Consider the following 26,998-nt stretch of genomic DNA (forward strand, 5'->3'; position numbering starts at 1 on the left):
CCATCTCTCAACACAACCTCATTTGCTAGTTAAGACAGACATGTACGATATAAAAAAATAAAAAACTCACAAGCAGACAGCAGAGTACACATTTCCACTTGGAATATAATCCCTCTATGAATGGAGCTCATGAATAGAGCTTACTACAGTAGCACGCCTGTTAGTGGCTTTGTCTGTTTGAAAACAGGGCCAACAGGCAGCAGAGGAGCAGTCAGCCCAAAAGAAGTTTTAATGAAACTGCAGCATCTACCAACTGTGACAGCATCTCATCCCTAACCTACATGAAGTTCACAAATCCACAAAAGAAAAGGCTGTAGTCAAACCAGACATGGGAGTACGACACTGATGCCCTATTTCTTTGGGAGTAGTGTTTCACTCTATAACCCCCACCAGTCATCGCCCCCTACGCTCAGTCTTTTGTATGGTCCTCTTTCGTAGTGGGACCAAAACCTTTTCCCATGCCTCCCTTTCTCTTTTCCTCTGTCTGGCGTTCAGCCATCCCTCCCCTCACTGCATTTTCTTTTTAGCTTTTTTTCTGAAAAAGCTTTACTATTATCAGCTTCACTGCGTGGGTGACCTTTCCTGCAGCTCTTACCGATCATGGTTGTCCCACCAGCAAGAGCGGCCTTTGATCCCTGGGCAAAGTCATCCACAGTTGTGGTTCCACGGTACGGCATCTGGAAGTGGGTGTGGATGTCGATACCACCAGGGATCACCATCTTCCCGTTGGCCTCAATGGTTTTCACACCACCAGGCACAATCAGATTGTCACCAATCTGCCTGTCAAGTGAAGATGATGTTATCGTAACTATATTAAAACCTGTCCATAAATGTACACAAACATAATATAAGTATTACTTCCCCTTTTTGATTATTTATCAAAGCTGAGATGCCAATTATTCAAATTCAGGGAACCAAATTATTCCAGAAAGGAAGACAACATAGTAAAAGGCAAAAAAACGTTTAATGCGTATAAATCTAAAGCAGAAAAAAAACTAACTGAAACAAAGTCAACCTAGCCTGAAGCGGGACAATGTCACCATCCCAACACATTAACATTTCGCTTCTGCTAAAAAGTATTTTTATAGAAGACACAAGTTAGACAGGCAGGCAGAAGCCAGAGTCTCTGTGAGTTTGCCAACAGTCCAATAGTGCCGCCGGCATGTGGGTGTTTATCATGCAACACCAGTCTTTCTGTGGGCTCCTCTCTCTGAGCTGCCTCACTTAGGGGCAACAGGGACAACTGGGAATTCAAGTGGCAACAGAACAACGGGGAAAGCGAGTGAGACAGTTCCACTGTCCTACCCCAGCCCGGTCAAGAACAGCTGTTATCAGTTTAACTGTTACCGCAACAAGTTCAGATTGTTAGCTTCATTCATTCAGTCTGCATTCATGTCGTAATTCTTAAATTGTTTCAGATTTCCTCATCAGTGTTTTGGAGGAAGTGTTTATAAGACTGCTATTCATTATGTAGCTGGTGTTCACTTAGACTGTAATATCTGCTCTTCACTTAAACTTTAAAACTATCATTGCAAGTGGAGCAACCAGTTTTTAACCACTACTGTCTTAGGATCAAATAGCATTCAAAAACTAACAATCTAATCATGATTAAACTCTTGAAGATAATCTTTAAGGCCCAAGGTGCTCTTTTCACATTTTTTAATACTGTTTTACCCTGGTATAGATAATTATTTCAAAAGAAGCCCTTTGATTTTGAATTTCTTCAAGAACTTTAGAATTATCTGTGTTTCAGAGTTTTAGAAAAGTAAAATATTTGAATTTCTACAGCAGCACTATGCACCTTCAGGGGAGCGAAGGATTTAAATATAAAGGGGACAAGTAAGATACCACATAGCCCAGATAGAAAATAGTTGATGAGGTGAACTATAAGTGGAGGGACGAAACCAAATGGGAAGAGGTGTGAGCAGAGCAGAAAAGAGGACAGTGGAATACTTACTTAATGAGGCCATCCTCCATGTAGATATCGGCATGGAAGGACTGATCATCATTAACAATCCTTCCGCCTTTGATCAGAAGCCTGTCGCTCTGTAGAGAAAGAGATGGGCAGAGTGGAGGGAAAAGGAGGGAGGGTGGGGTTGGAGGGGATGAAATACGATAACAATTATGATTCTATGCAACGTTGTGCCAAGAAAATTTGTTTAGACATAGTAAATCATCCTCTACTGGAAATTTACTTGCCTAAGTCACAATATTACTGTACAAGAATTAGAACTGTACTCTGTTTGTCTGTAGTGAGATTATCTCCTTATTTCTTTCCACCCACAGGATATGAACAATGTTTCATTCATGGCTGCTAGAGAGGGGTACATGTGGTGGCCGTGTCACAAGCAAACACATCTCACATAGCATAACTATATGGACCACCCAGTAAGTCTGCGTGCCCAGAAAAACAAGCAAGATTTGGGAGGAAATGTCTTCATTTATTTGATGAACATCAACTAGTGTCAACTCATTACCCACTTTTCAGATGGCAGATGATTACATGACATTCAATATCTGGATCATGTCAGATCTGTGACAAAATACTGGTTGCACTGATACATAAACTGACTATGGACCCATATATATGTGAAGAGCTCTGGGTACAGAGTATTATAACCTCCTGCATCCACACATGGGGACATTACATCCTGGCTTTGTTTGCATCACACACTTCATTCTACTTGTGTTGTGCTGTAAAATAAACCTAATGTCCCCTTGTGAGCATGTTCTCACAAGGGGACATGCATGTAACAAAGTATGTAAAAAGAATTCACACATAGCTAGAAAAAAGTAAAAAGGCTCCCCAAACAACAGCTCTGGTGTCAGGAGGTTAAACAGCATCCTTCAGTCTTTTGCTCCTTTACTTGAAAGGGGGTCCAGTAAATCACCTTAATTTGCAGACCTTTCCCTTCTTTTAAAATGAAAATTTCTCCAGACAGGGATGTCATCTGGGAGGCTGATGTCGTTGAAGCTCAAGCCGCTTTTAAGGTCATGGATTAACATCGTAACCACATTTATCCAGATTCTGTTACGCAATACCGGTAATTTTAACCGTCAATGTTTTTTTTCTCAGCGTAATCATTTTATCCAATAGACCGAATGCGATCACCAACTGATCACTCAATCATTTCATAAAGCAGACAATTTCTGATCTGTGTTACAAAATAATGCAAATATTATATAATCCCTACAGTGTTAACGAACATGTTCCAAAGTAAAACTAAAAAAGCAACACTAAGTCTGAGGAGCCTTTTGCCAACACCTTTTGATGTTTTGTGGCCTGATTTGGGTGTTGTCATGACGCCACACAGTCAGACAAGAACAATTTGCTGCTGCACCATGGGCCGACTCTAGCAGGCCATTGCCATGGCAACAGGTTGACGAGAGGGAGAGAAGCAAGAGAGGAGAGACAGGGTGCGCCTGGTTTCGCTGATATGCTGGCTTTGCTGACTGGTTGAATGTACAATTGACTGTACAACAGGGTTAAGGGTTTACAGACGTGCCCTTGCTCACGAAATGAGCAAGGGCAAGATATCTTCTTCATACAGGACTTGCTCAATAAAACAAATATGATGTAAGTAATTGAACATATTAATGCCTTAGGAAATTTAGCCTTGGATAACCTTATCACAATGACTTCATGACAAAGCTTTTTTCCCTTCACTTCATTCCACCACCCCAATCTTCTCCTTATATGTGGAGCTCTACACTTATGATTTAACAATAGGGTTCAAAGGTATATTTATTTGGGAGAATCCATTCTCCTGTCCGCTTCCTCATTGCTGCTATAAATGGTCAGTTTCTTAAAGTATGTCTGAGTTAAATTACCCAGTGAATTTCAGGCACAATCAACAAATATTTGCACTTATCTGCTTCACAAATTTTAAAAAACTGCTTTAATTATCAGGATATAGGTTTAATTCTTTTCTGTTTAGAACTGTTTTTAGGACAAAACAAGGCTTCTGCACATGTCATCCTCAGGTGTTGGAGCTTGTGATGTGAGACTTGTGACATTTTTTCAAATAGATGACAAATAAAATAATCAATACTGAAAAATTTGTTGCGACCTGCAGTATTTAACTTCCGTGTAACCTTCACGAGATAATTAGTTATTTTATTTTTTATATTTATTAATTTTTTACTAAAATGGATTAGTAATCGAATTAGTTCTTTTAAAAAAGCATCGACATTACACTGAAAACCAAAAAATATAGCCTTATTTATATACCCAGTCTCTAAAACGGCAAGACTTGGTCTTTCCTTGGTCTGCTAAGAGGAACACACCATATTTTCCCATCAGCAGATGTGTGCAACAATTTACAGCCCCTGGCCGTGGACCCAGAGTTTCATCATTATAATAAACTGCAGCAATTCCTTTGAACATAACAACAGGAAAAATAAAAGTATTATCGTGTACATAGCTCGAATATCTGCTGAGCTAAAAGACACACAATGTGGCTATTCATGAGTTGTGTGGTAGTGATTGCACATATTAGGTGGTGGTGGTGGTAGTGATGGACTAGTGCGAACCAGAACCCAGAGTCTTCCCAAGCAACCACACCCTGAAGCAACACATTACAACACACAGTCATCAACTCCTGGAACACCACACTAGCATAGATCATGCTGCAAAGCTCAATGCCTTCATTAGCTTAGAGAGAACGCCTTCCAAAGAGTGCTCTGTCATAATAATTTAACATGACAACATTACTGAATGTGAATAGGGAGTGCACACAGACAACTTTCATAGCATTCCAGTAAAGGAAAGGTACAAAAGATGCCCAATGTTGTAAAACTATTGTAACAAAATCAGCCTTTGCATGTGACTAAATGGTATTTTCCTCATCGTTTTTTGACATTCTTTGACAGATCAACAACCTAAGATGACCATAACCCAGAAAAGATTTTTCAGTTATTGTTATAATGACAGCTCCTGATGAATTTGATGTTAACCAAGTTAATGATCAATTGTTGCGGCTCTACAGCTGTCAGTTTAAATGGTGGTGAAAAGCAGCTTGTAATGAGTCAAAGGAAAAATACATTAGTTGCAGCTGCCCACAAAAAATTAATGCCACCAAATCTGATTCTGCAAAATCTGAAATCTGATCTTGTCTCCTGGTCATGACTTATGGTGTTAAATATGAGACATTAGTTTTTGTAAAATGTTGTGATGTATCAATGAAGTTGTCCTCTGATTTTTGTAGATTAAAAAAATTATTTTGTGGTCTCAGTAGCTTTGACATTCGCCCACTCAGTTCTAATCAGTTCATCCTTGAGTCCCATGCCAGACTCAAAGAAAATCCCTCAAGGATTCAAAAGCTACTGGACTACCTCGGATCTCTAAAATTGGAAGTTTTTTTGTTTTTCTTTTTTAATCACTCGGAACATATGGTTAAGAGTCACTGCTGTTTCATTAACATGAATAAGAATCACTAATATAAATATTATTGAATTAATAGTCAGATAGAGACCTGCTTACATCAGCAGCATCAGACAAGAAGAGGTTTTACCTGATTTATAATACTGCAGCGATGGGTGTGCCATCATGCATGGGTGACTTACTGAAGTGCTTACACCCCCTCCCCCGTCCTCTCTCTCTGGCACGCACACAAACACACACACTCATTTTACCCTTTTCAATTTCTGGCCACTGGCTGATGACAACATGCAGGAGACCGCAATCACTTAACAATCAATAGCTTTCCATTTCCGTTACAACCCAGTAACTGGCCATTGCTGAATTGCTCAGGACTGCATTTCACATTAGATTCTTTTTACACTCAGCGGAAACTAAGATGCTGAAACGCTTCATGCCAGCAGCTCATGTCATCGGTGCAATATCTAACAAGACAGATATTTTTAAAAAGCAAAAAGCATGCCCAAAAAATTGTTTCAATAATAATACAAACCATGAACTAGACGCAGAATGCGTGGCCAAACTGTCAAGCCTTTTTAAAGACACATAATAAAAACAACGCGTTTTCCACTGACATTTCTTCATCACACTTCATTAACAGAAACTCAGACTCAACATTTACTGTGGCTTTTACATCAATTCTGTGACAAACAGCCACAAACTGTGACAGTAACCATTTCATCTGACCACAAACAGCAATGATGCTCATATTATTATAACAAATATATGTCATGTGACATCATGGCGGGTGAGATTGTTAAAGAATAGATATGGAATATTTCAAAATGTGTTTTCTACATCACATTCATGATTATCAAAACAACATACAAGAAAGAAAATTGTAAGTAGTGAGTGAAGGGAGATAGCTCATCACCTCATTTCTGAAATTCTTAGTCCAACTTTTGTCTGTTAGTCTGTCTATACCACAAGACAAATGTGGTTTTGTAATAGTGACACTGGTGGATTCCAACCCTCTGTGCTATCCTGTGGTTACGGGAATAAACCAAAACATTTGTTACATCTTTAACGAGACAGTACTGTCCACATAATGAACTCATGCCACAGCTGTTACTTTTTGCTGCAGCTTCGACAAGAACTATTAAATATCATTCAGTGGCTAATGTGGTATTCACGAGTCCTGAGTCTAAGATTGGACTGCATAACCACAGCGGGCTTAAGATGGTGGATTCAGTGCACGGCTAATAACATGCTTTGACAGTCTTGATGCAAAAAGGAGAGTAAAGACAGCTTAATGAGGTCCTAAGACAAAGAAGACCTCATAATTTTACTTTTTTCTCTAACTTTGTTGAGCAAAGTTGCCTGTGCTCACACATAGCTGAAGAAAGGTGCTGTAGACTAGTCATTGTGGATTTTCTATAATAGCCATTGATTTAAGTTTCGAAAATACAATGTCTGGCTACTGTTTTGAATTAACTTCTTCTCTTACGGGATCATTCGACTGGTGAGGGACCAGAATTTCCAGGTTGACAACATTCTTGACCCAGACTGGTTACTGGTGGGTTAGCCTCCCATGTGTCCAATTATGAGCTGGTCCCTTTCATACATGCGCAACGCACGCACAGGGTTGGAAGCAAACAGTCATCTACACATCATTTACAGCCACATGCCAACGTAGGCTATCATTAGGAAGCTATTCAGTACAAGTAAATGTTTCTGAGAACAAGCATAATAAGACACTTAAAATGCCTACACGGATATTTTTAAAGAAGCTAACAAAGGCAAAATGGCTAACACTGAAGCTAGCTAAAGCTCAGAGCCAGGTAGAAGCAAACAGCTTCGGAAAGAGCTTCAGTATGAGCAGACAAAGGTTGAGAGCAATTACGAGGAAAACTAAGGTGTGTGAAAAAGAGAAAAGGGCCCTGTTGTCTGCTGAAGTTATAAACATAATGGAAAATGTAAGTAATTGGTATTTGTTTTGTTATATAAATCTGTTAAACCTTCTTTTATCTGGTAAGGCAAAATATGCCAGCTATAGAAACTATTTTTTAGTTAATTATTTGTACTTCATTCCTCTTTTGTAAAGTTTCATTGTCATTTCTTTTATTATGAAAATAAAAATGTCATAATAAAAATATATTTTTTGTTTGCATAAACTTAATTTCTCAATATGTACCATACTGGAGTTTACAGAAAACTGGGAAACAGAGCATTTTATCCATATCAGTGCTAAAATAAATAATTTAGTCACTAAGCTGTTTCCTGACTGAGTCAATGGTCATACTGAGACAAAACCACGTCTTCAAGCCACTTAAAGAAGTCCAGACGCTTTTCTTTCCAAGCTCCTTAGACTTCTAAAAATCTAATGACATAAGAAGAAAATGTTTATTTTACCTTAGAAGGGTGATAAATGCTATTCTGGTTTTTTTGGGGGATTTTTTTTGGGGGGGGGGGGGGGGGGGGGTTGTGGGATTTGGCTCTTCAGAATATGCACAAGAGACATGAACGATGTTGATCTTGATCTTGACTTGCTCTTCCCAGGGTCACTAACTATGTCCTCATTTGTCAATCGCATAACTATTGCAGCACCGACTCTTTGAAATGGAAAGGTCTCCCTGGGTTGGCAGTAAATAGTAGCCACTATTAGAAATTACACATTTGCAAGGACTACTCCATGCAGCCGATTCAGTACTCAAAGTGTACCAGTTGTTTTCCTTCCAGTTTTTTTTTACAGTTACTATTTATGAAAGTCAGTACACCAGTATAAGTATATACTGCACTGTACTTGCATTGTTATATATAAATGTAAAAAAAACACCCAGCACGCCCCTACGGGCGGTTTATCCTTCAAGCTCGGGTCCTCTACCAGAGGCCTGGGAGCTTGAGGGTCCTGCGCAGTATCTTAGCTGTTCCCAGGACTGCGCTCTTCTGGACAGAGATCTCCGATGTTATTCCCGGGATCTGCTGGAGCCACTCGCCTAGCTTGGGAGTCACCGCACCTAGTGCTCCGATTACCACGGGGACCACCGTTACCTTCACCCTCCACATCCTCTCGAGCTCTTCTCTGAGCCCTTGGTATTTCTCCAGCTTCTCGTGTTCCTTCTTCCTGATATTGCTGTCATTCGGAACCGCTACATCGATCACTACGGCCGTCTTCTTCTGTTTGTCTACCACCACTATGTCCGGTTGGTTAGCCACCACCATTTTGTCCGTCTGTATCTGGAAGTCCCACAGGATCTTAGCTCGGTCATTCTCCACCACCCTTGGGGGCATCTCCCATTTTGACCTCGGGACTTCCAGGTTATACTCGGCACAGATGTTCCTGTACACTATGCCGGCCACTTGGTTATGGCGTTCCATGTATGCCTTGCCTGCTAGCATCTTGCACCCTGCTGTTATGTGCTGGATTGTCTCTGGGGCATCTTTACACAGCCTGCAACTGGGGTCTTCCCTGGTGTGATAGACCCCAGCCTCTATGGATCTTGTACTCAGAGCTTGTTCTTGTGCTGCCATGATTAGTGCCTCTGTGCTGTCTTTCAGTCCAGCTTTGTCCAGCCACTGGTAGGATTTCTGGATATCAGCCACCTCCTCTATCTGCCGGTGGTACATACCGTGCAGGGGCCTGTCCTTCCATGATGGTTCCTCGTCTCCCTCCTCTTTCTTGGGTTTCTGCTGCCTGAGGTATTCACTGAGCACTCGGTCAGTTGGGGCCATCTTCCCAATGTATTCTTGGATGTTCGTTGTCTCATCCTGGACTGTGGTGCTGACACTCACCAGTCCCCGGCCCCCTTCCTTCCGCTTAGCGTACAGCCTCAGGGTGCTGGACTTGGGGTGAAACCCTCCATGCATGGTAAGGAGCTTTCTTGTCTTTATGTCAGTGGCTTCTATCTCCTCCTTTGGCCAGCCTATTACCCCAGCAGGGTACCTGATCACGGGCAGGGCGTAGGTGTTGATGGCCCGGATCTTGTTCTTACCATTCAGCTGACTCCTCAGGACTTGCCTGACCCTCTGCAGGTACTTGGTGGTTGCAGCCTTTCTAGCGGCCTCTTCATGGTTCCCATTTGCCTGCGGGATCCCCAGGTACTTGTAACTGTCCTCTATGTCTGCAATGTTGCCTTCTGGTAGTTCAATCCCCTCAGTTCTGACTACCTTCCCTCTCTTTGTTACCATCCGACTACACTTCTCCAGTCCGAACGACATTCCAATGTCATTGCTGTATAGCCTGGTAGTGTGGATCAGTGAATCGATGTCTCGTTCACTCTTGGCATACAGCTTGATGTCATCCATGTACAGGAGGTGGCTGACAACTGCTCCATTCCGTAGTCGGTATCCGTAGCCAGTCTTGTTAATGATCTCACTGAGGGGGTTCAGGCCTATGCAGAACAGCAGTGGGGACAGAGCATCTCCTTGGTAGATCCCGCACTTGATGGTGACTTGTGCTATGGGCTTGGAGTTGGCCTCTAGTGTTGTACGCCACATCCCCATTGAGTTCCTGATGAAGGCTCTTAGGGTCCCATTGATCTTGTACAATTCTAGGCATTCCAGTATCCAGCTGTGGGGCATTGAGTCATAGGCCTTCTTGTAATCAATCCAGGCAGTGCACAGGTTGGTCAGTCTGGTCTTGCAGTCTCGGCTGACTGTTCTGTCTACCAGTAGCTGGTGTTTTGCGCCTCTGGTATTCTTGCCAATTCCTTTCTGTGTCCCACTCATGTATTGACCCATGTGCCTGTTCATCTTAGCCGATATGATGCCTGACAGGAGCTTCCATGTAGTACTGAGGCAGGTTATTGGTCGGTAGTTGGAGGGGACCGGTCCCTTCTTGGGGTCCTTGGGGATCAGGACCGTCCGACCTTCGGTTAGCCATTCCGGGTGTCTCTCGTTAACTAGCAGCTGGTTCATTTGTGCTGCCAGACGCTCGTGGAGTGCAGTCAGCTTCTTTAGCCAGTAGGCGTGAACCATGTCGGGCCCTGGTGCTGTCCAACTCTTCATACTGGAGACCCTTTCTTGGATATCTGCCACTGTGATGGTTACTGGACCCTGTTCAGGGAGGTCGCTGTGGTCTGCCCTCAGATCCACTAGCCACTGAGCATTGCCGTTATGGGTTGCGTCCTTCTCCCATATGCTCTTCCAGTATTGCTCCGTCTCCAGCCTTGGTGGTGCTGTTCTCTTATTGTTCCCTTGCCACTGAGAGTACACCTTTGCTGGTTCTGTGGAGAACAGCTGGTTTATTCTCCTGCCTTCTATCTCTCTGGTGTACCTCCTCAAGCGGCTGGCCAAGGCTGTGAGTCTTTGCTTGGCAGTTTCCAAGGCCTCAGGTATGGACAGCTTGCTGTATTTCTTATGCACCTTCTTTGTCGCACCTTTCTGCAACTCCGTTAGTTGGCTAACCTCCCTCCGTGCTACTTTGATCTTGCCCTCTAGCCTCCTTCTCCATGGAGGGTACTGCCCCTTGTGGCTGTTCAACTTGTAGCCAAGCATCTCACTGATCACTGCTGCCGTATTGTAGATCAGCTTGTTAGTGTCGGTAATCGTGGTTGTAGGTATTGTCCGTAGTGCTGCATTAACATCATCTAGCAGACCTTCTGAGGGTACTTCACGTAATCTTGGTAACCGGCTACGGGGGATCCAGGTTTCAAGCTTGGCCTTGCAGGTGCCAAAAAACATAAATCATTAAAAAAATTCAGCATCAAATCAGCAGAGCTTAAATTACATTTGTCTTAAAAAATAATACATTACAAAAGCTTTCAGATGATTCAGTTTATTTCCTGAATGTGGCATTGAAACAGCTTGAAATGAAGAAATAATATTTTATACATATAGTTTTATTGGAAGATTTTCTGGATATGATAAAATTTATAATTAATACACTGTGTTTCCCTGCGGGTGACAATCTAAGCACAATTTTTACCAGAAACTTATGCCCACTCTATGAAGTGCGCATGACCTATTCTCAAAGCTTTGGCACTGATTAAACTGCTGTCTTAATCACTAATTTAGGCCAGCTGGTGGATTAGCGTTAACACAAGAATCATGCAAACATTACAACTATCTAAAGTCGCTCTCACAAGTAGTATTCTCAGCTCAAACAAATGTAGAGGCTGTTAATGCCTTTCTTTAAACTAAGCTGATGAAATTATGCTAGAAATCTGAATTATAAGGAAATGTGTTCCTTCCACCTGCTTTTTTTCTTTTGATACACTTCAGTCAGTAGTGAGATCTTTTGTCTGCTACAGATACAACTTCTTACAAGTGCTGATCTGTTATATTTCTGGAAGCAAAACACTGTGAAGTTCAGATGGAAAGAAATCCAAACAAACTTGTCATTCAGCTCTTAACAAAGAACAAAGTGCCAAAAATAAAACGCCTATTACTGCACGGGAAGCTGTCATTTTCTGTTACACAAGCCGGCAGTAATAAAAAATAGACGGCAGGATGTTGTTCTTACTACTATGCTGACATCGACACACACGTTTTTTCCACTTTCACCGGACTGGAGGGAGAAGCGCTCATAAAGTGGGATGCAAAGTACTAATATCTCCTTCATGGTGCTTAATGAAAGGGAACGGTCCTGGAAAACTCGAGTGCGACAAAATAGGTCAAAGGGGGTGAGGAGGAGGAGGACATTAGAGGAGACCTCCATTAGCTGTGGCAGAGATCCTCGTGTCTGTAAGGAGGGGGGCATGGGGAGGCAGGCGGGGACCAGTGGAAGAGGGAAGTCATCTTGAATCTGCACCAGTGCCTCTGCTGCAGCCCTGTTGCCTAGCAGTCAAAAATATTTACTGTTCAGCAAAAAGTGTGCAGGATTTTTTTTCACATTCTGGAAAAGTGAAAACAATGAGACTTATCCATCTAAATTAATCGCAGGGGCCCCTGCCAGTTAAGGTCTGGAATGTTGATCTTGTGATAGGCTGGAGTAGTGTAACCGTGCAACAATCTGGATCTGATTGGGTCAGACAGGTTGAATTTTTAACTCTCTCAGTCAAGAAGTTTGAGAAATGCCTGTTTGTGCGCATGTGTGTCAAAACACATCCCCGCAATGACAAACCGAAGAAGGGCTGTATTTTCCTGCCATCACAACTGTATGTTTGTTTCCATGGTGAGTTGCGCGGCAATGTCTGGGTGGCCGTGGGGTATTTTGTTTGCACTGAAGCCCACTTTGCTGCAGTCTGCATGGTGACGGTACAGTCTGGTGTGGCAGGGAGCTGATTTGTGGAGCGTCGACAGGGTGAACGGGTTTCACCCACAGATGCTCACTCCAGCTGGAGGGGATTACGGATGACATGTAACCGCCTGGAACAACACTGTGGCTGCTGTGAGTGGGTATAAGGAATAAAAGGGACCACACCTAGAAAAGTGACAGGGCAGATCTAAAACCCAAACGAAATGAAAATGCTGTAATAGAATGGACAGGCTTGGAAATAAGGAGTCGGTGTCAGGAAGGAGGCTTAGAAATAGGTAGAGCGTTTAAGGTCCTCCTGTGTAAGAATTAATAGCGGCTTTCACACACGAACTTCAGACAGTTTCTAGGGAATCAGGTTAAGAGGCAGCACACACTACATCCACTCACCACTAAAGAATGTACCAGACAATACAATATTCACACACCAGCATACTCCAGCATCGACAACATCAAATGGACCTCTGTTGAAGTACAGATGTGAAAACAGCTTACAAACGCAATGATTCCATGGCATCAAAACTCTATGAAGAGTTGTTTGTCCAGTTACAGAGTTAAAGGCCTGTAACTGGACAAACAACCTAATCATCTGATTCAGGTGTGTTGACCCAGGGTGATATCTAAAACCTGCAGGACACCGGCCCTTGAGGCCTGGAGTTGGACACTCCTGGCTTACAGTGAAAAAAAAGGTTATTTTAATGCAACAGATGCCAACCTCTGGGGCAGCAATGGGGCAGAATCACCTTTTAAATCTAAACATAGTGATATGATATGCACAAAAGTAGTTCTCTGGTGTCTGTGTAGCCCCCATTACTAATTAACCAACCAACTAACCAAAAGCTAACTACGCCAAGCATAATAAATTGCTATTCATTATATTTCCATTTTTTATTGCTTGTGTATATAGTAGATCTTCCATGTAATTAGCAAAGCCTGTTGTTTCCTGTTGTTTGGGGCCATAACTGCATTTCGATCGTACACTCTGTATAAAACGTGGATGTACTCCACGGTCATGGCTCCTTTTGTTGGGGAAGTTCTGTGTTGAAGCCGCAGCCTGAACATTTCGGCTGTGGCCATCTTGTTTTTTTGAAACCAGATGGAAACTGACTGGTCATACAGTAGCAATTTGTCAATTACAAGGTAGCCATGCCTTGATGCATAACCTGCTTTATCATCAAAGAAATTTAGTTTCAGCTGCTCTCTTACTCACAAGGAGTCACAAAGCAGATAGGTCTGCATGGTTGATTTGGTAGATTTTTAAACCAGATGCAACCCCAAAAGGATTTGAAGTGGACTCAAGAGTTCGCCCCTTGCTGGCTATAACAAAGAATTCAAGTTCCTCTATACTGGCTTTAGCTCTCAGACAAGAAGGCTATGGCCATCTTTTATATACATGTTTATGGTTTAGATACAGAAAAGACAAAGACAACAGTGCTTCTGTTATTTATTTGAAAAACATCCATTACTTGTAACAAGAGGTTCTTGCTTTAGTCTGCTTTACTGAAACAACGTGACACTTTCAATTCTCCTGGCTTGTCTGCGTCTGAATAAACCAATAATGCAAGTATTGTGTGTTTGCATTTCTAAGAAGCTGATCAAATGGTTGGAGGGGAACTACTACTACCATAAACTCCAAATCAAACAACAACATGTGTTGTTAGTCCATACATTGTTGAACATAAAATACATTTCTCATAAAGTTATTGGAGGTGGGACTCACCAGACCCCCGACGATATGATACTATCACAATATTTCACTCACGATACAATATTATTGCAGTTTTTGACATTTGGTGATAAGCTCAGTATTGCAATAGTATTGCAATAACATCTACTGCAATTTATCACCTTTTTTCAACTGCAAATGATGTCCTCAAAATAAAAATTTGTCAATATCGGTTTTATCCAATAACATAAAGTTATCGACGTCGTTTTTGGGGGGAGGGTTTTTTTTGCTCCAAAATGACACTGTCAAGCAACACTGTCACTAAAAGCTTCAATAAATGTTGCCATAAGATGGAATCAGTCTGCCATGAATCTGATATCAGTCTGCAATTGAATAAGATCAAGTGGAAATTTTATACTCTGTCAAGCTAAGTGTGTCCAGGGTCGTTTCAGCCAATTTATGGTAAGTTTGCTCGACTAACCTTGTCTCGGGATGACGGTGCAGAAGACGAGCCCTCTTGGCCCAGGGTCATCGCTTGTTGTTAGTCTAATATATTTTCAAGTATTTGTTATTTATTAATTTATTAATATCAATATTATCAATATTTTTATACAATATCGCCACACAAAATATTCCAATATGCCAAACTGTTTTTCCCCTACATCCTTAGAGGCTATGGTTATAACTTGGATGTAGGAAAGAACGTAGTACACCCTACCTTGTCAACTGGACGCAAACAGATTTGGGAGCAATCCACTCAGTGGTTGACCCAGACATTGTTTCAAATCACTTTTCAAAAGCACTTAAATATTGTTGGAATAGTCACCCATATGTTGAGATCAAACTATAATTAAATTCATAAAACAGTGAAAAGTGTGGTTGCTTACATCATAAATTACTCCCCTTCAACTGAAACTGCATGAAGCAGCTTTAGGACGTCCATGAAAAACTTGTATTGTGGTACTTTCTGTCAGTCTGTGTTAATGTGCCGCTTACAGCTGGAGCTCTTCTAAATCCACAAAAAAGCAAGCTCAGTAACCAAATATGATATATCTTGAGGCAATCAACCAGCATAGCTTACTCATGTTACTTTGGCTGGTGATCTGCTAAATGCTTTCTGTTACTTTATTGCTGCATGTGTGTGTATTTTTTGACACAATTAGCATTCCCTTTGTATTTTTAAAACCCCCAAACCTACAAAACATCCTTTACCTTAGCGGTTATCGTCATTCAAATTGGCAGCACTTCTAGTGACTGTTAAACATGCCTTCACTATTTTCATAGATTTTCATATATTATCGACATCTCCTAATTTTACAGTAATAATGTAATTGTGTACAATTAGCTGAGGAGATAAGAAAAAAGCTAAGTCTCCCACATCTGAGCAACACACCCCGAACTGCAGCCTGAGCTTCAACAATGAGTGCTGGAAAACAGGCGTTTCAGATGCTCACACACAGAAAGAAAAAAAAGGAGAGGGAGAGGTTCCTCTGCAGTTGTAACACACACCAACACCCAGCTGGCTGGCTGTGTAACACCAGTCTGCCCTGAATTCAACCCCCCACCCCGCTCCACCCAGAATGCTCTGAGCCGACCCTGAATCTTTCTCCTTGTGGTGATGCAGAAATACAAGCACCCCTTTACAAGGCCAGCTTATCACAGATGGGTGTGTATTTACCCCACCTCTCTTCTCCCCCTGTCCCTCTCACTCTCTGCTGCTGCACCAGCCTGAAAGACAAACCCTGTCTATGATTTCCGAGGCCCCCCTATGAAATCACAGAGAGGGCTTTTTTTCCTGCAATAAAACAATTAAGGGCTTCAGGCGAAACAATGAGTTCATGTATAATAAGTGACCATTATTTTTAGGACCCCCTCCCCCCTCCTTTTTCAGTCATTTGCAAGCGTCCAGGGCATTGTGACCAGAATGTGCATTGATACTTTTATGTATGTCATGAAATCACTGTGCACCAAAATGGCAAGAAGGGTATTCGAAAAATGAGATCAACATTACTGTTCAAAATCCTCCCATGAACAAGACCGGCTGGGCCTTAAAAAGCCCCACAAGGGTTGGACACGTTCTTCTAATATCTTTACGCTGTAAATCTAGGTGGAGTGTAGGGGAATAAATCTAATTAACTGCATTATTCTAAATATATAAGAATGAGTTACATATTTTAAATCACCATAAAGTCTCCGTTATGCACGGTGATTTTTTTTAATGGGCGAGCCGGTATCCGTTCTGCACAACGGCATGGATCGCTTCAACAAAGAGGATGCAGGACACCTTTAAGAAAACGCCTTATCTCCCTGCCTGACTGTCACTATGGTAGCCAGACATGCCATATCATTGCGCGCATTGTTCCAGCGGCTTCCTGCAGTCGGCTCTGACAATAGAAAGAGCATTTTCATGTTGCTCTGAGCTTGCATCGGTGTATGTGACAAAGATCCATCGCAGCGGCGCAAAAAAACGCTGAAACCTTCTGCAGTGATTTGAAGCAGCAGCCATCAAAGTTCCTGCAGCCAGTGAAGGAGAAATAACTCTTTACTCACTGTGATCTTTGGGATGTTCTTTTTTCCTTGATAAGACATCTTCTGTTCGATTCCACCTTTTCTTTTCTTTTTTTAAAAATACCGAGCTTTTAAAAGCGATATTCCTCCGTTTATGGATGCTGCAGCGGCCCTCGCCTGGATGGGAGCTTCAAGGAATAGTCGCCCCTCTTGTCAGTGCGATGTGGAGTGGCTCGCAGAGTGCTATAGGAGCGTCTGTGGTCCAGGCACACGGCCCCTCCCTCAGTATGTTCAGTTTGGAAAGCGTGATGTCACAATCTTTCCACCGGAGGGCGCAGTGGAGAAGCTGGTGAACAGCCTCCAGCAGGCATCCTCTTCTTTGCGTTACACTGCTGTCACACGTTGTTTTTTTGTTTTTGTTTTTTGTTTTTTACATAAAGTGTGCTGCGTATCCAATATCTGTCATCACTGACCTATCCGAGAGAAATAGCAAAGTCCTTGAAGCAGCTGGTTTTGAGGCGCACTAGTTTGTGGTGTAGTCTGCGCCTGTGTGTTTACGGCTGAAGTCACTGAGGTCTGATTGATTAGGGGAAAATTGGCAGAACTAAGAGGAAACAAAGGAACATGGGATAGAAATCACCATCGTTATTATAAACAATATGTAATGGAAAGATTTACTCATTTTAAACATGTCCACTGACTTCACTGCCGTGTGTTAATCATACATATTGGATGTTTAAAATTTTGCCAGTCTGCTAAATAGATTTATTGGCAAGAAAAAAAAATATTCCCTTTGAAATTGTAGATTTATATCAGTCATAACCAGGAGGTTGTGTGTTTTGTTTTGCGGGACACAGAAGAGCAAAATGGTGTGGCAGCTGTCACAGAGCTTGCCCGTAACATTGCACACACACACACACACTCTTTCTCTCTCTCTCTGCATGTTCCCACCCAGCCATGTGTCTCCATTGTTTGAACCTAAAGTGGGTCCCTCTTCGCTCTGCCACTCCCCTCCTCAGCTCTAATGCAGCCATAATGAGATCCTGAGAGTGACATGCATGTAGAAGCAGGTGCGTGACAAAGGGTGTGCCTATTTGTGTGTCTATATTACACTAGCAACTTAAAATATGTATATATATATATCATACTTTCATTTGCTTCATTTTGTCTTTTTTTTTTAAATATTGCTTTACAGAGTAATGTAGGAAGGTTTTACAGCACAGTTCTACCCAATTGTTGTACAAAAATAAGGGTTTAAATCTTTCTTTTTTCTTTTTTTTTTTGCTACAAGCAGACACAGGGCCTTCATCCTGGCATGTCCTTTCATGGCAGTGAGGCAGAAAGGCATTACCTCAGCATTTCCAGGACTTGGAGAATGCATCAGCGCTACACACTCAAGTTTGCAGGATTGCTACCTCTGCAGACCACATTAACCGGCTGACACTGACAGACAGACAGGGTGCAGACAGATCAGGGATGCAGAAAAGTCTCTGTCAGGTCATCAAGCCTGTTGGAGCACATTTCACACCACAGTGAATGGAGTGAGAAGCTTCCAGTTCACTACCCAACAATCATATAAAATTATATTATCAGTTTACACACAAGCACAATCATGCTGACCACCTCAGCCACTATGTGATCTCTTCATATAGACGACATTGGCGAATTGAAGAAGACTAAATGATCTGGAGTTGTTTTGTGGTAGTGGGACAATTCTGAAAATGCGGGGGGAGGATAAAGCAAATAGGCTACGCAGAACGCAGAATTAAACCTCCTAAAATTTTGCTTAACTCTAAACATTTAAGGCTCTATCAATGCTCAGTCTTGACCGATATGAAGACATATGAAGCAGCATTCTTCTTAGTGTTTATTTTTGGTCCCTTTTATGATTCATTCTCCCAAAACACTGAATATATTTATGATACAAAAGCATCTCTTTACTGCACCCAATATAATTAGAGTTATTTTTCAGACTTAACCAGAGGGAGGCACAGACATCCTCTGTTTCTATCTGCTGATTATAAAGACTAAACTGAGTGTTATATGCAACATTAGTAGAGTGCTTATTTCATTTGCTCCTAGAGTATCTCTGTGACAGCTTAAAGAAGCATGTGTGTGCATGTTTTAATTTAGACAAGTCTACATGTCAGTGTATATGTATAGTTTTATGCTTTCTGAATACATGTGTCAATGTGACTTCCACCCTGCAGGACATCACAAAAAAAAAAAAGAAGATGGGGTTGGAGCCATTTCCTCTCTCTCTGGACATCTGGTTAGCCAGTCTCCATTATTCACTCCACTGCAGCAGCTCACAGGACTAATTAGCCCACCAGACAGGAGGAAAACCAGTAAAATCTATAATTATGATTGTTATTGTTCAGTATTACTACAGCGAACAGGGAACAACACAGGAACACATAGTGAGCAGTTCAGTTCACCATAGCCACAAAACAACGAATGATATTGAGAGTTTGCATGACAATGTCAATAATATCATGACTTACTGTAGTTCAAATCAAAGTGAACCAGGTGTAATCAGATAGGAAGGAGGGGTAACAACATTTGTCATAAAAATACAAACGGGCAGCTTTTCCACTCGTCATTTGTTTGCCAGACAAAGATGCTGTTAAGTTTTACTGGCACGCTAAATGTACCAGTTAATAACAAAGGGATAAACACATCCTGCCTTCCCTGTGTCCTCTAACAATTTCCAAACCGGGGGGGGGGGGGGGGGGGAAACACAACCTTACTCTATTGTCTGCTGGTTTCTGCTGAATCATCTGGTCCCCTGAAAGCAGCAATATTGCAGTTCAGTATCAGGCCACATGAGGGAAAAAGGCCACCTGCCACGCTGAAGAAATCTATGTTTATTTTTTTACAGTATTTTAAGACAATTAAAGGCGGGAATGATTCAGAAGGCGGGAATCAAATATATCATAAGGATAATGTGAAGATTTAAATGCAGATAAATGTAGAGTGCAGCAGCTTAGTCTCAAACTGTCTGAGACTGAATGAATAACAGCACTAGAACCACAGAGGTGTAAACAAAAAAGGGAACACCATTTAACTGCAACGGTGGGGGGAAAAAGCATGTAGAAAACCTGTACTCAAAGAGATACAGCTCCACAGCTTCAGTCAGTTTACTTGCATTACTCACACAAAGGTCTGTCAGTCTACTGCTTTGTTGCTGAGTCTCTGTTAAATGAAAGTTGGATAAGAGTGCAGATCTGCCTGTGCAGCAGAAACAACAGCAGGCAGTCATATTTTAATTAGTGACCAATCTGAAGATGAAGGACTTGCATCATCAAGAAAGGCAATCTGTGTCAGAGAGTTTTGTAGTTTTAAAGTTTTTAAAGTGTAAACTGACAATCCCATTGTTTTCCAATCTTTGTAGGAAATATTAGCAGCCAGAACTTCCCCACATTCTCTTAAATGCTGTGTAGCACATAACAGCAAACCTTAAAGCTGAAATTCAGCTCAAACATACTATGCGGGGATCATTTTAAAATGTTTACCAAGGTCTGCTACTAATTTCATTCTAGAGTTGACATCACCATAATGACTTTTATTAGATTCCATTTGTCTGTAATCTATGACATCTTGCTCTATATTAACTTATTGTGTAATCTGCTTAACTCTTTCCTGGTCTTTTTAAAATCTGTTTTCTCCGTCCGTGCTTCAAAGAAGTACTCTTGTGTGCCAATAAATGACCACATTCTGGTGATGAAATGGCAAAATGGTAATCACACCACTTTGTCTAGTCCAGTGATTCTACTGCTCTCAGCCAAAATTGTGTGTGTGTGTATTGAACAAGAGCCAGAGAGCGAGACATGAATCATCATCTTTTGGTGCCTAGAGTGTACTGCTCTAAGCCAGTGTCAATTAAGAGTGGATGAAGTGAATTTTTAGAATAGCTGCTAGGTCACACATACAAATATTATCATCAGTTCTTGTCCCACACTTATGTTATGGCAAAAAGCAGTACTCATACATTTAGAGCCCCGATGGATTGACTTTATCCAATGTATTTTTTTTACAAAAAAGTAGCATTACAAGTATCATTTTCTTTCCTTGAACGTAGAATATGGAAACACTTCAGAAACAACCTTTTTAAAAAAAATAAATAAATTGTACTCTCTAATAGCACAGTTAGAGAGTAACTCTAATTAAATTCCAATTAGGGGTACAAGGAGTTCATGAAGTATGTGAAAAGCTTATCTCAAGTAATCTGCCAAAGACAAAATTCAAATTTATTAATTGAGTGCGACCAAAGCAGAAATGTTAAACAAAAAAGGAATAATTACAAATATAAAAAAAGCAATAAAAGAGCCAGCTTAAATTACAACAGCTGATTTTTTTTATTTAGTAGCACAGATAAAGAGTTCAAATAGACAATAAATAGCTTACGTGAAGAAAACTAATAAGTAGGAAGTAATAGCTAAGAGTCAATGGTAAGCTGAAAGTAGTACAGAAATTAGTAAAATAACTTGAATTAATTTGTTAAGAGGTTAAGTAATAAAAAAAAATAAACTAATTGCTGAAAAATTTATTTCCACTTTTGGGTAGTTAAGCGTAAAGTATAACTATATAAAATGAGTTTAGAAAATTCCATCTGTGCTGTTGTGTTGTCTGGTCTACTGGGTTGATTCAGATAAATGGGTTGTGAACCACTAATATAAAGTAATTATTACCTTTACTTAGCACTGGATTCTTTCCGTGGTGCTTTTGTTTGTGTCTCTCTCTCCATGGTGCTGAAAGACTTGTGTCATTTTTAATCACACATAACAGACACAAACGTACCTTTTCTCAATATCAAAAATTAAAATGCAAATATTTAAACGGTATAGAGTTTCCCAAATAATTTGTAAGGACTTTAAGCATAATGGAAAAGGTATCAAAGATGTTCAAGTGTAACATAAGTATAAGTATTATTAAGTATAAATATAAGAAGCGTTAAGTATTAAAGGAGTATTTCACCAGACTAAGACACAGAAAACATTATTCATTTAGATACTGGTTCTTTTGTGGCGATCCAATAGAATATGGATGCTTATTGCTTGCACACACTACCTTTATAATATATATATATATATATATATATATATATATATATATATATATATATATATATATATATATATATATATAATTTTGGGAATATAAAGCATATTTAATCTAAACAAGGCTCTTAATTGCTTTCTCTGCAGTTACACCTGTTAGTAAACCATACAGTTGTTCCCAGTAACACTCCTACATTTGGTAAAATATCAATATCATCATCACTATCATAAATGGCCTGTATTTATATAGCGCTTTTCTAGTCCCTAAGGACCCCAAAGCGCTTTACACATCCAGTCATCCACCCATTCACACACTGGTGATGGCAAGCTACTTTGTAGCCACAGCCACCCTGGGGCGCACTGACAGAGGCGAGGCTGCCGGACACTGCCGCCACCGGGCCCTCTGACCACCACCAGTAGGCAACGGGTGAAGTGTCTTGCCCAAGGACACAACGACCGAGACTGTCCAAGCCGGGGCTCGAACCAGAAACCTCCCGATTACAAGGCGAACTCCCAACTCTTGAGCCATGATCGCCCCATCATCATCATAGTAAGCAGTTCTGTGGGGTTTTTTTTTTTTTAAAACAGGACTTATGTCTTTAGTGGCACAAGCCTGTAGTGATATGATATGATAAAAATTGTAATTTCTCCAGCTTTGAGGCTTTCCAGTCATTCTCCTTTTTTTCTCTCTCTGTCTTCTACTTTATCATACAAACCTAGTTCTGAATATGATGCGTAAAATGTAAGTAAAAACAGAATGCAATGATCTGCTAATGTCGTACACTCACGATTTATTCAGAATAGTACACAAAAAACATATCTTACGGTTACTTTGTAACCTTGGTGAGTGGAGTGGAGTGAGAGACTATCTCTTCCAGCATGGGGTCCTGGTGACCTCAGGCCTCAGCTGAAGCCACAGACATAGCGCACACATGCAGGGGAAAGCTGAAGGATGTACAGCCAAGGCAAGTGGTGCAAGATGCTGATGGTCCCCAAGGTGAGGTAGGCCATCAATGTCAGGGACTGGTTTGCAACCACTGACCTGAAGGACACCTACTTCCAGATTCCTATCTGGCAGAAGCACGGTCGGTTCCTGAAGTTCAGATTCGAGGACAAGGTGTTCGAATTCTGAATCCTCCCCTTCAGCATCTCTCTTGCATCCCAAACCTTCATGCAGTGCATGGACGCTGTCCTGGCTCCTATTAGGCTCAGGGGCCGCAGGGTCCTGAACTATTCAGACAACTGGCTGGTCTGTGCCACATCAGTAGAACAATACCGCAGCCATGTAGCTCTGTGTAGCATGTTCTGGCTATGGGGTTGTGCCTGAATCTGAAAAGGAGCAGGCAGCAGCCTTTAATAGTCACAACATTTCTGGGCATATCCCTGGACTCCATCAGGGACTCCATGTCCCTCACTGTGGAGCGAGAGCAGGCCTTCAGGGTGTTCCTAAACCAATTCAGGTTACACTCACAGGTTAGCTGGGGGCTATCTCCACCTGATGGGCCACATGGCTCCCATGGTGTAGGTGGTTCTGTTAGTGCTCCTAAACATGAGACCTCTCCAACGGCACCTGCTGAGCCTGGGTCTGCTCGCAGCAGTCCCACAAGACAACACTGGTAGTCTCTTGAGGGCTCCACCAAGCTCTCTGTTTGTGGAGAGACTTGTCCAACATGGAGTAGGGCCAAGCGGTAGATCTACTTCACAGTTAGTCTAGTTAGTCTTCACAGATGCCTTGTGCAGTCGACGAGGACTGTGGGGTCAACAGCCACTGGACTGGCTTTTGGGTGTCCCAGCACATAAATGTACTGGAGTTGCAGGTTGTTGTCCTTGGCATTACAGTAGTTTCGGCCTCAACTGGGTATCACGGTATCCTCTGCAGCTACCAGGCTATAGCGGTAGGCTCACCCCACTCACTGACTCCCTGATTGCTGGCATGGTGGCAGCGATCAGGCCCGTTTGCGTTGGTCACTCAGAACTTAGCGATGCCGACTCCTCTTTAGTTTCCCAGTTCTTGAGGGGAGCCCAGCGGCTTACAGTTTGCAGGCCTGGGTACCCAGTTCCACCCAGTTCCTTGGCACCTTTTAGCGTCCTCATTTTGAACCACCATGTAGGTCTAGAAGGGTCAGTGAGCTCCATGCTCTGTTGGGCCATAGGGATTGCTGTGGGTGGTTGCCGGACTGGAAAGGGGTGGTCCTCTTGCCCATCCCTGCATTCTTGCCAAAGGCATTGACCCAATCCTACCCATCACAGTCGGTTGAGCTATGAACAGCTCTCAGTGACGGCTTGGAGCAGTTGACGGCTCAGTGCCAGGCTCAATTTGCCCTGTCCGTACTTTGGTGGTGTATGCTAGGTGTACCAAGCTGATTAGGAGAACAGACCAACTGTTTGTTGGTTTCCACTAGGTTTCAAAGTAAACATGGGCAGAAGTAAACAGGGGAGGTTCACAGAGGTTCACGAATCTTCTAAAAATATTGCCTCTACGAGTTGTGAAATGATTTCAGAATAATGCTCCTCAACACACAAACAGACTTTGATTTTCACATCATCTAATATCATAATCACAGTAAAAGGATCCAGAGAAATCTCTGTATGCAAGAGACAAGGTAAAAAAAATTATATTGGATCACTGTGATCTTCGGCCTTGGCAGGTGTGATTCTGACATGGAAATCACTGCACGGGCTGAGGAATATCCCTATCTGTGAAAAAAGTTCACTGTGCCATCCACAAATGCAGGTTAAAGCTCTGTCATGCAAAGAAGAAGCCATATGTGAAGATGCTCTAGAAACACCATCATCATCTCTGGATGATGATACAATGGGCTGATGCAAAGTGGAAAACTGTTCTGTGGCCAGCCAAATGGATATTATTTTTGTGAAACATGGATGCTACATACTACAGAAGAGGCTTGTTATCAGCACTGAATTAAAAACCCTGCTGTTCTGATGGTATGATGGATGTGTCAGTGCATGTGGAACTGGTAGGTGGTACATCTGAAAAGGCACCATCAGTGCTGAAAGGTATATACAGATGGTTTCTTTTCCAGGGAAGGTCCTGTATATTACAGCTAAACAATGCTGAACTGCATCCTACAGCTATGGAAATGGCATAACTTTAATACTCGAGGAGTCTAGGTAATGAATTGGCCTGCATGCAGTCCAGACCAATTTAAACATTTGGAGCAAATATAAGACAGAGATAAGACTGTTGAGCAGCTAAAATGGGATAACACTCCTCTCATGAAAGTCCAGCAGCTGGTCTCCTCAGTACCCATACATTTATGGACTTTTGTTAAAAGTAGAGGGGATGCTACACAGTGGTAAGTAGTTTGTATTGCACAATTTCTCAGTTAAAACAAAAGTTAATGAATGTTGGATGGATAGTGGGCTGTTTCCCAGACACAGCTGATTGTTTCTTGGTAAAATCTTACAAATGAATATTTTTTACTAAGAAATAATGCTAAGTCATAAAATCCTAATGCCATTTATTTCATGATTGTTTTACGTTCTGTGGCTTGTTCTATGCACTTCAACACCAAGGTTATTTCTCCAAACAAAATAGTGTCTTTAATTACATAGTGATGTGGCATAATGGCACATTCAGTCAACAGAATTATGGATAACTCAGCTTCTTATACTCTTTGTAGATTGTAAGGACTGGACAGTTTTTGACTTCCTATTTCAGTTTTTGCTCTCATGGCATGTCATTGTGATTATTCAGTGACAAACTTGAAAACTCAACTAAAGGACACAGCGAGTTCTATAATATGGACTCTTATAATGGAAACAATTTTATCATTTTCATTTAAGCATAATTTAAAAAAAAAAAATTCAGGGTAGCTGCAGAGAACTTGTAGGAAAAACAGTGACACACAGTGGAAGCCACCTCTGTCATTTATGCTGAAACAGTTTGTTGCAAAAAAAAAAAAAAAAAGTTAGTCTCTTTACCTTCTCATCTTCCAGGTTCTGCAATATTTCTTTTCCGCCGCTGGTTCCGATCTTCATCTGAGGGGAGCCTTTGCGTTCTTGCTTGTCTGCTGTGGGACTTTCCACAGCAGGGGAGCTCTTACTGTCACTCGCCGGGCTCTTCGCTTCCAGACCGGTTAGCCGTTTGGTGCTCCGCGGGGTGCGGGATCCCCTTTGCCCGACGCTAAGGGCATCAAAGTCTATCGTTTTACTCTCGAACGCGTCCTCAATGCTGCAAAACAAGCCTCCGTGTTTCTGCCTGGGCACCTGGTCGGCCGTGCCGGGCCGGGCGAGATAAACCGGCAGGTCGTCCCCTGATTTCTCCCAGTTTCTCCTGCGCTCTGCCATAGTGGAGCCCTGCACAAGTGGCCGAGAAAGACGGGGAAACTAGTACTGAAGTGCTGTGTATCTCTTTGTGTGTGTGTGTGTGTGTGTGTGTGTGTGTGTGTGTGTGTGTGTGTGTGTGTGTGTGTGTGTGTGTGTGTTGAGCAGACAGTCAGGCAGGAAGGAGTTGAATTAAAGCCAAAGGTGGTACTGCAGTGGCTCCTGATGCATAGGTAATATATGTGTATTTGATTCATCTTAAATTTTACAATGAAATCAAGCACACTCATGGTTGTGGCTTAAGACTAATGGAAGGCTTTGTTTCTCTGAGTTTATAGTATAACACTGAAAAGAGAACGAAAGAGATCGGGACACATTTGGTTAAAGAGAACACTCGCCATATTTATGCACACATACGTATTATGTCTGTAAAGGTAAGAATTAACCTAATAATCAAAATATAATTCCTTCTAGCTGATGCACTGATACTTAGATTAACTTGAGCGGACACAGGTGTGCGCCTAGCAGGTATTACAGGTGTCCTGAAAGACGTCCACTTTGGCGCTGTCCGTTCAGCACTTGCGCGCTTAAACAACTCCCAGCGAGATCATGCTGATGTTTCTTCAAGTGCTTGTCTGGCCCCCTCACCGGCGACACCTCAGGGTGCTTAGAATACTTAGGCCAGCACAAACGAGACAAGATCGTGTCAGCAGCGCGGCAGACGCGCAGCTTTCAGGCGGCAGGTCTGCTGAGTCGAGAGGGCGAACGAGGGAAGCAGGAGTCAACGAAGTCAGTAAACAGGAACGTAATTATGTAACGGCCAAATATCTACATGTTCCACAAATCTCCATGGGGTCAAATTTAGGACACTGGTTCCGTTAGGACTTTGTAGTATATTGATAACTGTGCCTCGTGTAAGTCTC

At 41.9% G+C, this 26,998-nt stretch overlaps 1 protein-coding gene across 2 annotated transcripts in view; it reads right to left on the reverse strand.

Annotated features, from left to right (window-relative positions):
* dpysl3 (dihydropyrimidinase like 3) overlaps positions 1-16,943 on the reverse strand; it is a 33,561-nt gene extending 16,618 nt beyond the window's left edge. For both annotated transcript variants that reach the window (XM_085364636.1, XM_085364635.1), the window contains exons 1-3: positions 16,771-16,943; positions 1,958-2,046; positions 596-780 (exon numbers count right to left, since the gene is read on the reverse strand). In XM_085364636.1, coding sequence (XP_085220762.1) covers positions 596-780; positions 1,958-2,046; positions 16,771-16,809 — 313 coding nt within the window. In that variant the 5' untranslated portion in view covers positions 16,810-16,943. The remainder of the gene's footprint in view (positions 1-595; positions 781-1,957; positions 2,047-16,770) is intronic.
* Positions 16,944-26,998: the final 10,055 nt, after the last annotated feature.

Source organism: Diplotaxodon limnothrissa, linkage group LG10, assembly GCF_057381915.1.
Source record: "Diplotaxodon limnothrissa isolate DT_005_m linkage group LG10, D_limnothrissa_male_GT1.1, whole genome shotgun sequence".
NCBI lineage: Eukaryota > Metazoa > Chordata > Actinopteri > Cichliformes > Cichlidae > Diplotaxodon > Diplotaxodon limnothrissa.